General features: G+C 44.0%; 1 protein-coding gene across 10 annotated transcripts in view; it reads left to right on the forward strand.

Annotated features, from left to right (window-relative positions):
- MAST2 (microtubule associated serine/threonine kinase 2) overlaps nucleotides 1–19,174 on the forward strand; it is a 309,029-nt gene that overhangs the window by 259,331 nt on the left and 30,524 nt on the right. For all 10 annotated transcript variants that reach the window (XM_075935888.1, XM_075935891.1, XM_075935889.1 and 7 more), the window contains 7 exons: nucleotides 4,093–4,225; nucleotides 6,680–6,741; nucleotides 9,446–9,531; nucleotides 13,615–13,823; nucleotides 15,597–15,735; nucleotides 16,756–16,888; nucleotides 17,922–18,087. In XM_075935888.1, the coding sequence (XP_075792003.1) occupies nucleotides 4,093–4,225; nucleotides 6,680–6,741; nucleotides 9,446–9,531; nucleotides 13,615–13,823; nucleotides 15,597–15,735; nucleotides 16,756–16,888; nucleotides 17,922–18,087 (928 nt within the window). The remainder of the gene's footprint in view (nucleotides 1–4,092; nucleotides 4,226–6,679; nucleotides 6,742–9,445; nucleotides 9,532–13,614; nucleotides 13,824–15,596; nucleotides 15,736–16,755; nucleotides 16,889–17,921; nucleotides 18,088–19,174) is intronic.

Here is a 19,174-nt window from a genome sequence, read left to right on the forward strand (position 1 = left end):
AGGATCGGAAGAGATTATGCAAATGAAGCGCGAAAAAATGCTAATGAGCACTTCATTTGCGTTGACTCTTCCGCAAAAAACGTAGTGTAGAGAGTATGGCTATGTCTGAATTTAAAAAAAAAATCAGAGTTGAACTCTTGTTCTAGAATAAATGATTCTACCCATTATAGTGAACAGAGTAGCAAAATGAGTCATGTTCTCTGAAGGTGGAAATAACACACGTGTGCAGGCAGGGACAATCCAAGGGCATTTGTAAGTCAGAGTAAATTCTTCACAGAACAGCATGAATATATTGAAGAGCAAGTCGTGTATCGCTTTCTAAATTACCCACCCAGGCTAATCAGAGGTCATAGTTGAACACTTAGATCTGGACAGTAGGAACATAGACTGCAAGGCCGTACATACTGAATGGAGAACTGTGCGTCTTGGAAAGCATTGACTGAAAAGAATTTATGAATCATAGTGGTCAGCTACCAGTGCAGTGCAGTGTTGTGGCAAAAGGCCTAATGCAATCCTTGGATGTCCAAAGGGCAGTGGGCTGGTAAATTTACAGCTTTAGCTGGCATTGGTGAGACTGGTACAGAAATAAAATACTGTGTTCAAACATCGAACAAAGAGATGCAGAAAAATGGGGGAGAGTGCAGACGAGCCGCCAAAATGATTCAGGGTCTAGAGAAAATGCCTTTTAAGGACTCACTTACGGTGCTCAATCTGTTTAGCTTATCAGAGAGACATGAGGTGATATTATTGTGGTACGTGGGTGTCCTTATGGAGAGAAAATGTCAGGGACTTAAGAGCTCTTCAAGCCAGCAGGGAAATGTGGAGCAAGAATCGGTGACTGGCAGTTGAAGCCAAAACATTCAAACTAGAAATAAACCATATATTTTACCAGCGAGGGTGACTAACAGTTGGAACAAACTACCAGGAGAAGTGATGGCTTCAGTGCAAATCCAGACTAGGCTGCTTTTCTGGGAGGCAGGCTTTAGACTAGAGAAACAAGTTAGTGGGCCCAATACAAGGCTAGTAACTGGCCCTGTGTTACATAGGAAGTCAGACTCACTAGATCTAATGGCCCCTTTCTGGCCTTGGAATCTATGGAGCTGGGTAAAACTGCCTCTCTTTTCAGGTATTATAGCAAGCAGACACATTCTGAAATGCTCATGCTTAGAGACTGACAGAAGCACACTTTCAGAGATCCTACCAACCAAGGAGTGAGTTTCTGCATGTGAGCTGTTGGAAGACAGACTAGCTTTGTGAAGCTTTTCTCCTAAAGAGGGCAGCTCAGTTTGATGTGATTTTTTTCCCCCATAGCTGAAAATTATGAGACACACAAAATATATGTTTGTATTTGAATCTAGTTGAGATTTCTTGAATAATAAAATTAAGAGTGTAAGGCAGTATTTATTGCATCAAGCCTTTCAACTCTCAGTGAATTTTGAAAGCGGTCAAAGGGACTTTGGATCACTCAATCTGGCATTAACTTTAACACTTTACTTCAAAATCTTCCCCACACATAAGATTGAGATTGAAAAAAGCAAAATTCAACTGAAATCGATGGCTGTGAATCTCTTGGTGTTTACTTTGCTTAAAACTGAAATAGATACATGTGTCACTAGAATAGCACACATTCCCTTAGAAGGGTAAGATAGCATTTGCCAAAGTTTAATACCATCTCTGTAGTGTGGTGTTCCTCTTGGAAGCACTTGCTAAATCATACATGCTGTTAACTGCAGATTCATGTATCAAGAGGTTTTTGTGCGAGCTGCTGCACCTGTCCTTCTGAGACGCGCGTGGGAGCAGGTGGAGGCAATAGAGTTTCTGAGATTTGAGTAATGAACTCCAAAGCGTGTAATGACAGCCCTGAAACAAAGTGGCAAGACCCCAAAATATAAAAATACTGAACATGTCTCTCTTTCAGTGTTCTGTGTTTTAAAGTACTCTGTCTACCTCATCATTTTGTCAAGTTACTTGACCTCAGCGCCGTTAGAGGTTGTGTTACACTCTGGCATTGGATGGATCTCAATAGGCAGCCTGCTATTACTATAGTTTGGCTGTCAGTTTTCTCTTACACTTTGGAGCATGTGGATTCACTCATTATTATAACTTACCCTTCAGTTTTGCTCTGCGCTCATCAGACCAGATGTGGTGCTAAATGACAGAAAATATACTAAAATTGTTTCATATAAAGCAAATGTTATATCCAGCCACTCATATGACTCCTGCTTCTTCAGTACAGAGTGAAATGACTGAACACAAGTCAGGTGAGGAGATGGGGCAATGAGAATAAAGGAATTTGTTTTATACAATTTTGAGTATTTAAAATCTATTTAAATCTTATGTGCCAGATGGTAAAACACATATTGTTTATTTAAGTATTTGGCCCTTGTAGGCAGCAATTCACGCTTTCAGGTGAATATGCTAAGCAGATACATTTGAAAAAATGTCTGGTGTTTACCAATGAGACCGACTCTTGGGGTGTTTCTAGACTACAGGGTTTTTTCCGGAAAATCTTCCCCTGCATCTAGACTGCTGCTGCGTTCTTTTGAAAGTAAATCAAAAGAACGTGACAGTTTTTTCAACCGCAGAAAACCTCGTCTTATGAGGAATAACGCCTTTTTTCGAAAGTGCTCTTTCGAAAAAAGGCGCTATGTAATGCAAACTGTGCTTTTTCGAAAGAGAGCATCCAGACTGCCCGGGTGCTCTCTTTCGAAAAAGCAGCTCGCTTTTTCGAAAGTACTGGTTGTAGTCTAGACGCTCTTTCGGAAAAGGCTTGCAGTCTAGACGTAGCCTTGGGGACAATGTGGTTCTTAGCAGTGGCTTTTGATGGTGGTATTGTGTTGCAGATTGGAACACTGCCGTAGGAAGCTATTACATTGTTACATAAAACTCCATTTAGAGAATTTGTTAAAAGAATTCTCTACCAAAAAGATTAGCACAGCTCTATCGATTCCACCTCTCCCAGGTTCCTTCTCCCTTCCTTTCCCTGTCTATTTAACTATTATTTATCCTCTGGCTGCTCCAGTAAGTATGTCTTGGGGGAAAACAATCCTTCCCTACTTCCCACCCCAACTGCCCTCTTAGCTTTTTTGCGTTACTTGGCTTTGTCTATACCTCACAGTGAATAGCCTTTGTCTCCTCCAACTTTCCCTCTTATCTAATTTCTGCTTGCTTTTCTTACTAAGTCACTAATGACTTCTTCCGGACACATGTCTCGCCTTCACTCATCCCTGCCATTGGCAACATTGCCATTTTTTTATTATTTGCTTAGTGCTAACTTTGAACTCATCACTATATGGATATACAACAAAGAAGTGGTCCTTGCTCGAAAGTGCGGACAATTTTTAAAAGCGCCCCTTTTCTACTCTCTTAATTTTTATGGTTATATTGATTTCTGGTTTTTGGGTTGGTTTGTTTCGGTCATTTTCTGTTTAGCTGACCACTCTTTCAAGTAAATTGTGATGTTTGATGTCGGTCACTGGTCAACTGTACAGAACAATTACTCAGTTGAAAACAATTTAATAGTCTGCACAGGAGTGTAGCACCAGTAAACAAGGTTTGCAGACCAGAGTAAAAAGTATGTTAGCAACTTTGTCTTAGGAAGCATGTGTCTTTGGCCAGAGCTGTCAAGTAGCCCAAGTCACAGTTGACAGGTTAATAGTTCAGAGCAATTCAAGAAGCAGAAATGAAGTCTTCTGTTTATAATGAAATTTGTAACTCGTGCAGCGTAGTTTGAAGCAAGATTAGAATGCTGTGCTTAGCTAAGTTTGTTTGGAACTTGCTGTTGAGTGGCTTAATTCATCCTCACACCAAGAGGCAGAAACTTTACATAGGTTCTCACCTCCAAAAACTTTGTTTTTATAATATACGCCATGGGTTGGAACATCATAAAGACTTGGGGCATCTCTTACCTTCTCTGTCATTGCTATTCCTTGGTGAGGCCAACAGACGCGAGGATATGAACTAGATTAGATTAAAGCTTAACAGTAACTCTGCTTTTCTTCTCCTATTCTGGGGAAAATAAAACAACAGCAAATTCTCTTTTGATTTTGGAATCAAATCACTCAGACTTTTCGTCCTATTCTTTGACTTTAGGAGTTTGATCCCGAAGAGTTCTACCACCTGTTAGAAGCTGCCGAAGGTCATGCCAAGGAAGGGCAAGGAATTAAATGCGACATTCCTCGTTACATTATCAGCCAGCTGGGCCTTACCCGGGATCCCCTGGAGGGTGAGAACTTCTTATTGTGCATTCTTTGGGCTAAATGACTTTCCAATATCAAATATGAGCCACCTTCACTGGGCATTACACTGTTAAATGAGAATGTTTTTCTCTTCAATTCACATGCCACTTCCCCCCTATCCTATTGCTATTCTTAAAATGTCATCAGTGGGGGAAAGGACAGTTTACCTGTTACTTTGGTATGTCTACACAGTGGAGCTGTTTTGGGTTACCAAAAGTATCCCGAAATAGCTACACTGCATCTTTTGAACGTGCCCGCTATTTTGAGAGAGGTCTGGAAATAGCGGGCATGCTGTTTCGGCATCTCTGTAACCCTCATTCCACAAGGGTTAAGGGATGTGTTGAAATAGCGTATTATTTCAAAATTTGGTGCTGTGTAGACACGCCAGATTTTGAAATATGCTATTTTGAAATTCAATCAAAATAAGATACACAATTTGTGTTACACAGTGGTGTATCTTATTTCGAGTTTAGGGTGCTGTGTAGACTCACCCTTTCTATGTTACCTTTTAACTATTCATGTTCTGCTGTTTGACAGTGAAACTAAACAGTAAAATTCATGGGCTTTCTAATATGCTCCTGACACTAGAGCCCCAGAAAATCCAAATTTTGAAATCAGTGAGTTATTGCACAATTGAATATTTCATGTCAGTGGTTTATTAATCTTGTTTAATCTCTTTTCTTTTGAGAGATTTATTGGCACAAATTTTGCTCCTGTGCTTGACTCAACAACAATAAAACCTGCCATAGAGACTAGAAATTACCACAGAATTTGGCAGCAGTTGAACTTGGGTTTTCTTTTTACCTTGTGGGAGCAGTTTTACCTTAATTTCTGTAGTATTTGTCAGAATTACTGAGTGACAGATTGTCAAACAACTTCAGACAAACAGCTTTTTGGGAAAATTTTCATCAGAGATTACTGAGTGCAATTTAATTAATTGTATCCATTGGAGTCTGATGTAAAGCGATGTTTCCATTGATCCTGTCAGGAGGGAGAGGTCCTTTCATTTACTTATTTCTCATTAGCATCATTTTCTTTCTACAAAATGGAAATGTAGAATGTCTGTGATTTTGTTACATCCACTTAGAGTAATTTTCAGTAGGAATGTGCTTTTAGTCTGTTTTCTTTGGCATGTGAGATTGAGCCTGTGATGTGCTTAGCAACCCCTGAAGGGAGCTGAGCATCCTAAAACTCTCACTAACATCACCATGTTTTAAGAGTACTTGACACTTTGCAAAATTGGGCCTGTTAGGATTCATCTACGCTGCCCCTTACCTCGAAATAAGCTACCCAATTTGCACTATGTAATTTGCGCACTTTATTTTGAGGTCATTTTGAAATAATTCACTATTCCGACAAGTCCCTTAATCCTCGTGGAATGAAGGTTACAGGGACACCAGAATAGCATGCATGTTATTTCGAAATAACAGGTGTGTTTAAAGACGCAGAATAGCTATTTCAGGATACTTCTGGTATCCCAAAATATCACCTCTGTCTAGACATGGACTTAGAGAGAAGAAAGTTTTTGGAAATCTAATTTTCTGTGTACACATTCAGATGGCTGATTTTGCTGGAGATATATTAATAACATTACCTTAGTATTTGCATTTATTCCTTATCCTTGTTATAAGGAATTTCTAGAATGCTACAAATACATAAGTGAGGACAATCGGTTGTCTTTGACAATGGAAGTCTTACCTAAAACACCTGGCAAGATTTTCCAGTTGACTATTGTACAGTAGTGGAATGTTTTTGCAGGAAAGGAAGCCGTGTGCTTTCCTGACATCTATAAATACTTTGTAAAATACTGTTTCTTTGCCATACAGAGGGGCTACGTCTACACTGGCACCCTTTTCCGGAAATGCTTAAAACGGAACAGTTTTCCATTATAAGTATTTCTAGAAAAAGCGCGTCTACATTGGCAGGATGCTTTTCCGGAAAAGCACTTTTTCCGGAAAAGCGTCCAGGGCCAATGTAGACGCGCTTTTCCGGAAAAAAGCCCCGATCGCCATTTTCGCGGAAAAGACTACTGTGCTGTCTACACTGGCCCTTTTCCGGAACAGTTTTTCTGGAAAAGGACTTTTGCCTGAATGGGAGCAGCATAGTTTTTCTGGAAAAACACTGACAATTTTACAGTAGATCGTCAGTGCTTTTCCGGAAAAGCAAGCGGCCAGTGTAGACAGCTGGCAAGATATTCCGGAAAAGTGGCTGCTTTTCCGGAATAAGTGGCCCAGTGTAGACACAGCCAGAGAGTAGTAATAGAGAGGTAGCCATGTTAGTCTGATCTTGCTAAAACAAAAGGAGAAACTATGCAGCACTTTAAAGACTAACAAGATGGTTTAATAGGTGATGAGCTTTCTTGGCCCCGGGAAAGCTCATCACATACAGAGAGAGGTTAATGATATAGGGAGATGATTAAAAATACTCTTTGTTGTTTGCAGAAATGGCCCAGCTGAATAGTTATGACAGCCCAGACACTCCCGAGACCGATGATTCAGTTGAGGTAAAGAAGCAATATACGTGGACTGTCTAGCTGTTTCTTCCCTAGAAAGAAAGCATCTGATGCAAGGTTTATTTTGTGTGTTTGCGCCTGTGTGTGTCCTGGCCTAACAGTTAAGGCCCTCCTGGGAGATGTGGGTTCAAACTCTGTCCCAAATCAGGCAGAGAAGGGACTTGAAGCAGGTCTCCTGTATCCCGGGTGAATGCTCTAACCACTGAGCTGCTGGGTATAATGACACCGGGGTTCTCTCTTGTGAAAGATCCGGGTGTCAGCTTCTAGAGTGCCAGCTACCAGAGCCCTGACCTGCCTTAGGTGCCAAACTCCAGAAAAGGGGTTCACAGCTGAAAATCCCAAGCAGAGGGAGGGTGTTCCTCTCCGACCCACCAGACAGGCACCTTTCCTCTGCATTTCACTTCTGGCTGGCTTTCCCCGTGTATTGAATGGGGAGCCTGGTGCGTAACACAGTTTGGGGATTGGAGTCCATTGGGTGGCAAGGCACCTAGGGGTTGGGCATTCCTGTATCTCAGTACTTTTGTAGACAGGGCCAGAAGTAATTGACTTTGGAACTTTGAAAACCCCACCCACGTTCTATAATATAAAATACAGTCAAGCGGAGCCCTCAACCTCAGTTTATGCGAGGGCCAGTGCCAGTCATCCGTGCCTCCTAGCGGGCCAGTGGACACCCCCACTGGAAGGGCTCGGAGGGAGACGGGGGTCTCTGCGAGTTTCCCCCTTGCTTTCCCTGCCTGTCTCCTGGCACCGCCTGCCAACCTGTGCTGCCCTCCTCTCATGTATCCCCCAGCCCCACCTGCAACCCCCAGCAAGTTAAAAGCCCCTGACAGCCCCCAGCACGCCACCACCGGCAGCACAGCAGGGATAGAGCAGCTTCCAGCTGCTAGCTCCGTGCTGTTGCCGGCACTTTTCTATGGCCTGGGGGAGGCGCGTGCAGAGCAGTGAAGCAGAGCAACCAGGCTGGCCTGGCAGCAGAGTGGAGCAGAGCAGAGGCTCCTGCCGCCACCATGAGGGCAGGGGGCCAACCCCTGTTGCTCCCCCCCCCCCAGTAATCCCTGAGGCTGTGTCCCTCGGGAGAGGGCTTGAGGGAAGAGGTGCAGGGGGTGGGGGAGAGAGGACAGACCAGGGCAAGAAGAAGTGGCAGGGTAAGGGTGGAGCTGGGCTTGGAAGAAGGACATGGGCACAGTCCCCCAGGCCGCAAGGACTCACGTGCCAGCAGTGGTACACAGGCCCCATTGTGAAACGCTTGCGGGCCATGAGTTTGAGACCCCTGATCTAAAGGAATTATCTTTCTCTGCGGCGTAGTTGCATGCAGTGCAGAATAATCTCTGCTAGAAGTGCCCCAGGCAAATGGGAGAATTTAAACATGGCTTGCAGTCATTAAGGAACTCACTGTTTCTCAGATAATGTCCTGATCAGGTTAACAATACACTGGAGAGTGTCACGGGGTTGTGTGCCCATCCCCCTCTAGGGGAGCTGTCGAATCCCTGGGGTTCTTGAAATCCCTAACCCAGTGCGTACAGTAATTCAGCTGCTGTCTTAAACACACGCCCTTCTTGTGGGGGCAGTACAGCCTAGCAGCTGGAGTCAATAGAAGCAGGTGCAAGCCCCGTGGGGTGGGGATTGAGGTGGGAGTAGTGGGACTGGGGCCCTTCCTGCTTCACTGGGTCTCAGCCAAGGACCCTAACAGTGGTGGTACAGTCCACCACTAACTTGGGTGGAGAATCGTTCCGCAACATGCCAAGATCCTCGGGGTTCAACCTCCTGCTCTGGGCTACTTCCTACCTGTCTCCACTGGACTCCATCCAGGGTCCTTCCTCCAGATCCTCTGCAGTGTCTCTGGTGTCTCGCTGGCTGGTCTCAGGTCTGGTCCCACTGGCGGTTCATACCTCCTTCCTCCTCTGCAGCCAGCTCAGACTGAACCTCTCTCCAGGCCTTTATACCTGGGCTGCAGTCTGAGCATGCCCAGCAGGACTGTGGGGGCGGGACTTCCTCAGCCAGGTGAGCCTGGCTTCCCCTGTGCAGGGCTGGTACACCCCGTCACAGGAAGGAAGGATGACCCTGGGACTCTGAAGATCTGGATTCTGTTCCCATTTCGGCCACAGACCTCCTGTGTCACTTTGATCAAGTCACCTGACGTCTCTGCCTCAATCTCTGCCTGTTTTGAACTCCTTGGATGGAAGCAGCTCGAAAAGCCTCAACTATGTTGTTGTTTAAAATATTTCTGCTTATTCAGTACTATCGGTTCTGGCAGATACTGAGCATTATTGGAAACTCAGTGTGCAAAGACTTCGCAAAGTTCCACGGTAGTTTAGAAAACAAACATCATTCATTACACAGTAGAAGGGAATTAGAAGGCTACCAGAGAAAGAGGGCGGGTCTCTGATCTAACAGAAATCAAAATGTAATGCATGTAGTATGAAGAATTAAATGGAAGATTTCAGATGAAAACGGGAAAATGTAGCAGGGAAATAATATCTCAAGGGAAAACAGACACACAAACACACACACACACCCTCTAGTCATAAACAAAAATGGCAGGAAAATAGTTTTTTGCTTTTCTGTAAATTTAGGAGTAAAATTAAATGACTTGTATTTTCTGTTCAGAAGTGACGTTTTTGAAAATACATTTTTTAAAAGTAGGCTACATCCTGGTGAACTGTAGAGAGGGAAAAATCTCTTCTTGATGTTTCAGAGCCGTGGAGCTCCTGCGCCGCCGAAGAAAACTCCCTCTGAAGAGGAGTTTGAAACCATTAAGCTAATCAGCAACGGAGCGTATGGGTAAGCTTTTCAGGTTGTCTGCTAGCATATTGCTTTTCAAGATGATGTTGTCATCAAGCCACCTGACAAAGAATTAGGCCTTTCAGACTGTTATTCTTGATCTGCCCTGGCCATCTGCTTTTGCTAATATTATACTACAGTTTTGACCTCAAGCCCTATTATGCTTGCTAAGTTTGCCTTTGCAGTATGTGGATATAATTAAACATACTAATATACACAAGGTCAATGTGACATTGGAGAGGTCACAATTGAGGTATGACAGTTGAGCATTATTCAGGGAAATTATCTTTGTGTAATGTTGTTTAGTTTACATTTTAGTATTTCTCAAAAACAAGAGTATAACAGTAAAATGCATTTGTTTGTTAGCACTACGTACTCAGACACAAGTTAGACACTTATTAATACCGGACGTCAAAGCGTAATTCCCCTGTGAAGAGCTGCTGTGTGAAAACGTCCTAATGTTTCATTGTGCCCTAAGGAGTGCAGAAGAGAGTCGCTCAGTTTACAAGTTAAAATACCAACTGCCAGCCCCACAAATAGAACCCAGAATGTGAAATTTGAGATCATACATTTCATTGATAAATATAATAGCAGGGATGTGATGTACTTAGACTTTTGTAAGGCACTTGACTTGGCACCCCATGACACTTGGATTTAAAAACTAGAAAGATCTCGTAAGGTGCCACACATTGCATGGATGAAAAGCTGTCTGTAATTGTGAGGGAGGAATCATCATCGAATGTGGTTTCTAGAGCAGGGTTGAGCGTAACTGTTACTGCCGTGTGGGAGGGGGAGTGTCCATTGGTGGTGAATGCGCTCCTTTCTCCTTCGTGTCTCCCCCAAGTGCAGAGGAGGGAGGGAGATGCCTCCTGCTCCGCCTCCTCCTGCCACACCTCTGCCACCATGGCTGCCAGAACTGAGCTGCCACAAACAGCCGGCTTGAGCTCTGGCAGCCGCTGTGGCCTGGCAGCCAGCGGGTTGCGGACCGGAAGCAGTCCGTAGACCAGTGGTTGGGAACTACTGATCTAGACCATCCCTGACAGGTGTCTGTCCAACTTGTTCTTAAACTCTCCAGTGATGGAGATTCCACAATCTCCCTAGGCAACTTATTCCAGTGTTCAACCATCCTGACAGGTAGGAAGTTTTTCCTAATGTCCAACCTCAACCTCCCTTGCTGCAATTTAAGCCCATTGCTTCTTAACCTTAACTTCTGAGGACAGGACATGTTCACTTTTTTCGCAACTGTGTTACACTGTTGATTCGTTTTTAGCTTGTGGCCCACTGTGACTCTCAGGTCCCTTTTCACAAAACTCCTTCCTAGGCAGTCATTTCCCATTCTGTATGCATTCATCTAACTGTTCCTTCCTAAGTGGAGTATTTTGCATTTTTCTTTATTTAATTTCATCCTATTTGCTTCGTACCATTTCTCCAGATCATTTTGAATTTTAATCCCATCCTCCAAAGCACTTGCCACTCTCAGCTTAGTTTCATCTGCAGACTTGTCCAAGTAATTTTTAAATTGTTTGTTTCCCTATTTTGGCTTCTGATCTGACCTCATTTTCACTGCCATTCACTGTTAGATGTCCAATCGCCACCAACCTTCTTGGTGAAAAGCAAAACAAAGAAGTCATTAAGCATCTCTGCCATTTTCACATTTTTTTATTATTCCCCGCACCCTGTTAAGTGACATGCCTCTCCTGTTTTTGATCTTCCTCTTCTAATGTTTTTGTAGAATATTTTCTTTTTATCCTGTATGTCTCTAGCTGGTTTGATCTCATGCCTTGATTTTTCTAATTTTGCCCCTACATACTTGTGTTATTTGTTTATAGTCATTCTTTTGTAATTTGACACAGTTTCTACTTTTTGTGGGATTCTTTTTGATTTCTGGGTCATTGAAGATCTCCTGATTAAGCCAGTGTGGTCTCTTGGTATACTTCCTACTTTTGCTGCGCAGTGGGATTGTTTGCTTTTGTGCCCTTAATAGTGTCTTTTTGAAAAAATGCCATCTTGGACTGTTTCCTCTGAGACTTGCTTCCCATAGGCTCTTACTTACCAGCTCTCTGAGTTTTCTAAAGTCTAATGGCTTGAAATTCATGATTTTTATTTTGCTGTTCTCTCTCCTACCACGTCTTAGAATCATGCATTAAAGCATTTTGTGATCACCTTCAAATTCTCAACCAGTTCCTCCCTATTTGTTAAAATGAAATCTGAAGCAGCCTCTCCTTCTGCAGCTTTCTCCACCTTCTGAAATTAAAAAAAAAAATGTCTCCAGTACAGTCCAAGAACTTGCTGTGTTGGTTTCCCATCAGATGTCTGGGTCGTCCACCAAGTCCTGCGCTTTGTATGATTTTGTTAGTTTAAAAACAAAGTCATTCACCTCCTCTTCTTGGGTGGGTGGTTTGTCGTTGACTGCTATCATGACATCAATCTTAATTTTTACCCCTTTTTTCCTTATGCAGAGACTTTTAACAAATCTGTCTCCTGTTCCCTTCTTAATCTCAGTCCATGCGTATATGTTTTTAATATACAAGGCAACACCTCCTCCCTTTTTTCCCAGACTATCTTTCCTTAGCAAGCTGTGCCTTTCTATACCAATAGTGCAGTCGTGTGTATTATTATTCCACTTTGTGTGTGTGAGGCCAACTATGTCATAGTTGTGTTTATTTACTAGCATTTTGAGTTCTTGCTTATTCCCCCTACTTCTCACGTTAACATACAGACAACTAAGATACTGTTTTGATTTCTCCTCTCGCTCTCCAGTTTTGTCTTTTCTCTCCCTTTGTTTCATGCTGTAACAGCTCGTGCTTCTCCCCACCCCCAAGTTCTGACCCTTTTCCCAGGTCTCTGTGTGTTTGACTGGCCTGCGGGCTTTGGTCACCAGCCCTCATTGAACTTAGTTTAAAGCTCTATGTAGAGGTTAAGGCTTGAAATGGGGCGTGGTCTCTAAGCGCCTGCATGGTTGGAGGGTTCCCGAGCTCAGGCTGCAGCCTAAACATCAACATTACACAGAAACGGCCTCTTCTCCCGAGCCCCATGAGCCTGGGTCAGCCGTAGGTGTCTAATTACAGTGTAGATATACACTAAGCAGTCAGCAGAGGTTTGCTTACAGTCATGTCCTTGCTATATGTACCATACCCAACTGCTTGTGAAATAGGATCCTATGTTCAATATAATACAATAAGCCACTCCAGAGACAAGGGAGTAAGTGCTGATTCTATAGAGCAAGCAAACAGAAGGAAAACCTCTTTGCAAACTGTATCGTTAACGTGCGGCTAAAGAGGTGAAGATGACAGACGTAAAAAGGGTATTTGAGCATAGGAAATCCTGCATCGTGTTTCAGCCAATCTAGCTCTAGTTCGTGGAGCTTGGAAGCAAGTTGCCCTGATCTCATTAATTTTAGGTCACATTTCAGTTGACAGGTGATTCTGGTATATACCGAAATGATGACCAGTATGTGCCTCTCCCTGTGTACCCAGGCTTGTGTGCTACATTCTTTGTGAGTTGTCTGGACAGCTGAAAGCGCCACAGTAGTGTGAGATTCCTGGTAAAATCACACAGGGCCCTCATGCTATTGCCGATGGAGGAAATGCAATTTTAATGTTATCATGTAAGAGTCTCAAAGTTGCTGCAAGAATCAGAGGAGAGGCCATGTTAGTCTGAATCTGCAAAAATGAGAAGTCTTGTGGCACCTTATAGACTAACAGATTTATTGGAGCATAAGCTTTCGTGGGCAAAGACCCACTGCATCTGACGAAGCGGGTCTTTGCCCACAAAAGCTGATGCTCCAATAAATCTGTTAGTCTGTAAGGTGCTACAGGACTTCTTGTTGTTTTTGCAAAGTTGCAAAAGCTTTCCTTTCATTTAAGGCTGAGCTAGCCTCCCTGCTGGGAATCTTATGTATGTGGAAAAGTCGGCATAGCCTTGCCTCATTTCTGACTGAGGAAAAGCATAGAGAGTTCTTGTTCTGTCACAATGTTTGGCCCTACAGATGTTCTGTGTAGTCAGAGATGCTGTAATGACCTGCACTCCATTGGTTTTGAAATGGTCTGATCTGCAGGTAATAACCCTTTGGTTGTTTTGTAGGGCTGTGTATTTGGTACGGCACAAGACTACCCGCCAGCGCTTTGCCATGAAGAAGATCAACAAACAGAACCTAATTTTGAGAAACCAGATCCAGCAGGCCTTTGTGGAGAGAGACATCCTGACCTTTGCTGAGAACCCCTTTGTAGTCAGTATGTTCTGCTCCTTCGAGACTAAACGCCACCTGTGCATGGTTATGGAGTACGTGGAAGGTATTTGTCTCAGACCTGAATATCTGGCTGTATTACTGAATGTTTGTTTTAAACACCATTAATTTTACATAGTGGCAATAATTATTTGTGTGTGTGTGTGTGTGTGTGTGTGTGTGTGTGTGTGTATGTATGTATGTATGTATGTATGTATGTATGTATGTATGTATATAGAGTGAGAGACTGACTTTCATGCTGTGGTATCTCCGAGTGTTTTACAGATGGTCTTTAGGGTCACCCACCATTATTCTCTAGAATTGAACGTTGAGGACAAAATAGGCCTTCGTTGGATTCCCAAGATGACATGTGGGTAGACCCTTCACGTATGGGTCTGCTCATGTCTACACAGAAGAGGGTCCAGACCCTCCACAGCACCATTTGTTCTTGGGGACTCTGCGGGTCTGAGCTCCACATGTGGGGGAGGGAACGGAGATCAGCTTGGACCATGGTGCAAAGATGGGTCAGAAAAGTCAGTCCAGCCTGGAAGTGTAATATATGGCATGGGGAAACGTCCACTCCATGGGCCCCAGTGGCAGCATAGCAGGTCTTCCACGACGGTGCACCTTCACAGAACCACGTGCAGGGAAGCTGTGGGGGCTAGAGCCAATGGGGAGGTCTCTATAGGAGCATGGCTGCAGAGACTTCCTGGCAGGTATCTCTGGGGGGATTCGGTCATTGGCGGGGATGATCTAGGCCCTCATTTGGTTAGTATTAAGGTCCTGTCTCTTCCGCCTCATTTATTCCAGTTGACTATTAGTTGGTTTTGCTTCATAGTTCTATCTTAATGTAAACAATATATTTCCATTGGTATATAGAACTAATTTCCTGTGCCTGGCTTCTGTGTGTGGACTAACTAAATAACCACAAGGTGGAAACTAGCGCTATTGTGTCTCTGACACTTTAGAGAGATGGAGGCAGAATTTATTGATTGACAGGTTGACACATTTAAAATAAACTCTTATTTTGCAAATAGAGAGGATCATATTAAGCTGTGATGCAGCATTCTTTAAACAGCAAAAAGAAATAAAAAAATAGAGCTTAAATTCAGCCAGCCTTTGTGGCTATTTCCATCCCAGATTCATTTCCAACCTGGAAGATGAATGTATACAGCCATTGAGCCAGACCCTGCTAGCATTTCTCAGCACATAGTTGCATTGACGGCAGTTGGACTGCTCCCTTAAAAAGGCAAGAAAACTTTTGTCCGGGCTCTCCAAAGTGGAGAAAGCATTTCTTAGTAGACTTAGCAGCGCAGAATCCTAGGACTGGAAGGGATCTCGAGAGGTTGGTCCCTGTAGTCATGCAAAGCAGACAGACCCAAACTCCCTGAATCCTCCCAAGTTCAGCTTAGTCGTCCTCCTTTCCACTTCAGATAAGTTGAGTTCTGTGGACTCTCCTCTCCTGTGGTGGCTCCTATGAAGTCTTAGAAACGTTGTCACTATCCATGGACCTCAAAGGCATCACTCTGCTCCTTTTTTTTGATGAGCTAGAGTTTGCCAAAATGTCACTGACAAAAATGTCCCCTAGTCCATCCCTTGCCTGGGGGACTATTTATATGGTTTGTGACGTGCTTTAGGTCCAGAAAGGCCTTACAGAAACTAGAGAAATGTAAATCACAGATATTGTAGAAATAAAAATTTTCTAAATAGTGTTTAGAATACAGGACCATGGGTAAGAAACTTTTGTGTATAGAGAGATGCCAGGGTTATTACCTGTCTAATGTGGAAGCTTAGTACTCGTATGTCTTTTCAGCATGCGATGTTTACAACTTTCTTCTAGGAGGAGATTGCGCCACACTCCTAAAGAATATCGGAGCCCTCCCTGTTGATATGACCAGGATGTATTTTGCGGAGACAGTGCTGGCATTGGAGTACCTACACACTTATGGCATTGTCCACCGGGACCTAAAGCCTGACAAGTATGGTCTGAACCTCTCAAGTTCAAATGTGTAGCGGTAGTTCTCTGGGATAAAAGTATAATTGCATGTTACAGGCACATAGCCAGTGTTCCAGCAGTGGTCACTCCAGTGCCAAACACAGAGGAAATGTAACCTCCCTACTCCTGCTTGGGAATCCCGTGTTTATGCTTCCGAGGATCTCGTTAGTTCTTTCACTCGTGGCGTCACACTGGAAGCTTCAGTTCAGCTGATTATCCACCACAACCTCACGTTCTTTGTCAGAATTGCTGCTTCCCAGAACATGTCCTAAATTTAGCTCAGCAATCGTGCATGTTTCCATGGCTTATGTAGGAGGTGCACTGCAAACAGCCAGATCTCTCTACCCTGATTCAGCAAAAATCCCTAAAAATGCAGGTACAAAAGTTAACAAAAGCCCATCATTGTAGGGATGTTGGGCTGAATGGGATAAAAGCCAGGACAGCACTTAACTGTTCTGATAAGACCGAAGATTAAGCATGGAAAGAAAGACAGCTTATAATAACATTCTGTTCAAATGAGAGAGAGAGAAGTTAGGTGAGGTAATATTGTTTATTGGAATGACTTCTGTTGGAGGAAAGGAAAAGCTTTGTAGCTACTCACAACTTCCTCAGTTCTCCAGAGTTTTGTGTCGCGATTAGAGGTTTGTAGTGAGTCAGTCCTTTGGGGATGAGGTTTTGTTTCCTGAATCTGCTCAGAGAATGGCGCTGTTCACTATGGCTCCTTTCTTCCTGTTGTGATGTTTCCTCGGGGTGAGTCTGGCTACCGCACTGCAAGCACTCCATTCAAAGATCTGAAAACAGCCCAGAAACAGTTTGATTTCCCAGCTGTCTTGATCTCATTCATCCCTCTTTAGTTGTGGAATGCACACAATCACAAACACAGCGTCTATCTGAGACATTTTGCTAGACAATGCCATGTCATGACAGCGGGATCTGCTTTGCTCATTGCTTTCTGTAAGGATAGCAGTGAATACTGAATTATTTTCCTTCCTCTTTTCCCCAGTCTTCTGATAACATCCATGGGCCACATTAAGCTAACAGATTTTGGACTCTCTAAAATTGGGTTAATGAGTCTCACAACTAATCTGTATGAAGGCCACATTGAGAAAGATGCAAGAGAGTTTGTGGATAAGCAGGTAAGCTGAAGAATGCTTTTTCTAAAACAATTACAACTTTGAATCCGCGAATCTCCACAGCGTTTTGTAGACCTATTTCAGGTGCATCGATTGAGACTGTTTAATGATGTTTTCAGTGAGAGAAGATTTTTATGGCCTGTAAATATAAGCAGATCATGGTTCAGCTAGGCACACCGCTGGGAAGTGATGCAAGTGCTGAGTACAGTTAAACTAATGAAACTATATATAGTATAGGTTGAGGCCCTTTGTGAGAGAATCAAAGGGTCTGTAGAAATCCACCTGACACTGTGGTATGTGATGAATGATGAAGACACAAGAATTTCATCTGATTCTGCACAATTAATGTTCTTTGGCAGAATTTTACCTTTATTTCTGCACAGACGCACTTTTAGTCAAGAGTTCAGGATTTCAAAGTTCTGGTCTAAATTGTACCAAAGCCATGGATGGAAAATTGAACAATTCATATTAGGGGTGTGAGCAGGGTTACCTTGTGCCTGGGAGTAGCCCACCCCCAAGGCTGCCCCAAAGGGGCTGGGAGCTGGCAACAGCCCCAAACGTGGGTCTGGGAGCCTCCTGCTACCAACAGCAGCAGCCCCCCAGGACTGGAGCTGGCAGCAGCAGCAGCCCAGGCTCCGGGGCCAGGAGCCTCCTGCCACCAGCAGCTCCAGTCCTGGGACTGGGCTACAAGCCTCCTGCTACCAGTGGCAGCAGCAGCCCCAGCTCCAGGGCTGCATCCCGTTTTGTAGATTAAACATTAGGGTAACTTAACGCTTAACCAGTTAACTGGTTAATCAGGAGTTTTCCATCCCTAAAGAAATGCTGAATGTGGAGATCTGTGACAGGTTATGCAAGTGTATCTAGTCTGGCTGTCACTAACTGGGGGCTATTTCCATGTGGCAAGGGCTGTGTTAATGACAGAAATCACCACCGGCTCTGGCTGAGGCAGCGGAAGAAGAATTCGGTAGAAAGAACTTGGCTTCTAACTCTGGCAGTTGGTAAATTAGCAGTTTCCTTTCTGTCCGTCCATCTTCAGGTGTGTGGGACTCCAGAATACATTGCCCCGGAAGTGATCTTGCGGCAGGGGTATGGAAAGCCTGTGGATTGGTGGGCCATGGGAGTTATCCTGTATGAGTTTTTGGTTGGCTGCGTCCCTTTCTTTGGTGACACACCAGAAGAGCTGTTTGGACAGGTGATCAGCGGTAAGTGTGTGTATCCTGTCTCTGGAGGGATTACTGTTAGCAGCTCACTGAGTGCCTGAGAAACTTGAAATCTGCTGTACTTCAGTGAAGAAAGACCACTTACGAAACCGACTTAATTGTAGAAGAACTAGTTTGATATTCCCTTTTTGGTAACTCGGCACAGCTCTTCAAAGCCATGGGCAGCTGGTGTGCTAGGCAGGAGAAGGCGTTGCCTTCCCAAGCCACCAGCCTGGCTCTGCCCCCAGAATGCTTATTGTAGGCATCTAGGGGTGGAGCATTGCTGCCCCCAGTGCCAGTGCTCCTGGCTGGGGAGGCTGGAGCCCTGCGCCAACAGTCCTCCCTGTGCTCCAGAGCCAGGGAGGCTAGGGCCATGTGCCCTCCTCCCTCCCTGTGCTCTGGGGCTGGGGCGCATGCACTCACCTGTGCTTCCCTCAGGATGGTGATGGGTGCGCACGGTGTGCTGCCCTGCTTCCATGTGGTGGGGGTGGGGAAGCGGCTTGGCTCCCATGCGGGCGGGGCCTCAGCAGAAGGGGTGGGGTTGGGCTGGGGCTGGGGGCTTCCGTCCCCCCAGCCTACCATCACCGACCGCCCATGCTCAAAGCTCTTAACTTTCTTTACTTACACCGTCATCTGTATATATGTACAAGACCTCTATCACTATGCATAGTGCAAGGAGAAATGTAGCGTATAAAAGAAATAAGGATGCAGCTGGAATAGGCTTGCCTCTCAATAAACCTTACAGAAAAGAGAGAAAAAGGTGCTTAAGGTTTGAAAATTAGAAGAAAATGTTGGTGCAAACCACATTGACTATCACCCTTTTTGGTTAAAACCTAGCAAATGATAAGAGTTTATAGTGATGAAGAAAAAACACACTTGATGGAATTCCCATTTAAAAAAAAAGTACTAAAAAACAATTACATGGAAAAATGTTAAGTCCCTTTTTTTAAGTAATCTGAAATAAAAACTAACGTTGTCAAAATAACACCGTGATAAAAAAATACAATCATTTAAATAAAGCAACAGCCTTTTCCTTTTATTTAAAAAAAAAAAATCAATGAAGGACCCAAGAGCAACCCTGGGTATGTGT

The sequence above is a fragment of the Pelodiscus sinensis genome, chromosome 9 (assembly GCF_049634645.1).
Source record: "Pelodiscus sinensis isolate JC-2024 chromosome 9, ASM4963464v1, whole genome shotgun sequence".
NCBI lineage: Eukaryota > Metazoa > Chordata > Testudines > Trionychidae > Pelodiscus > Pelodiscus sinensis.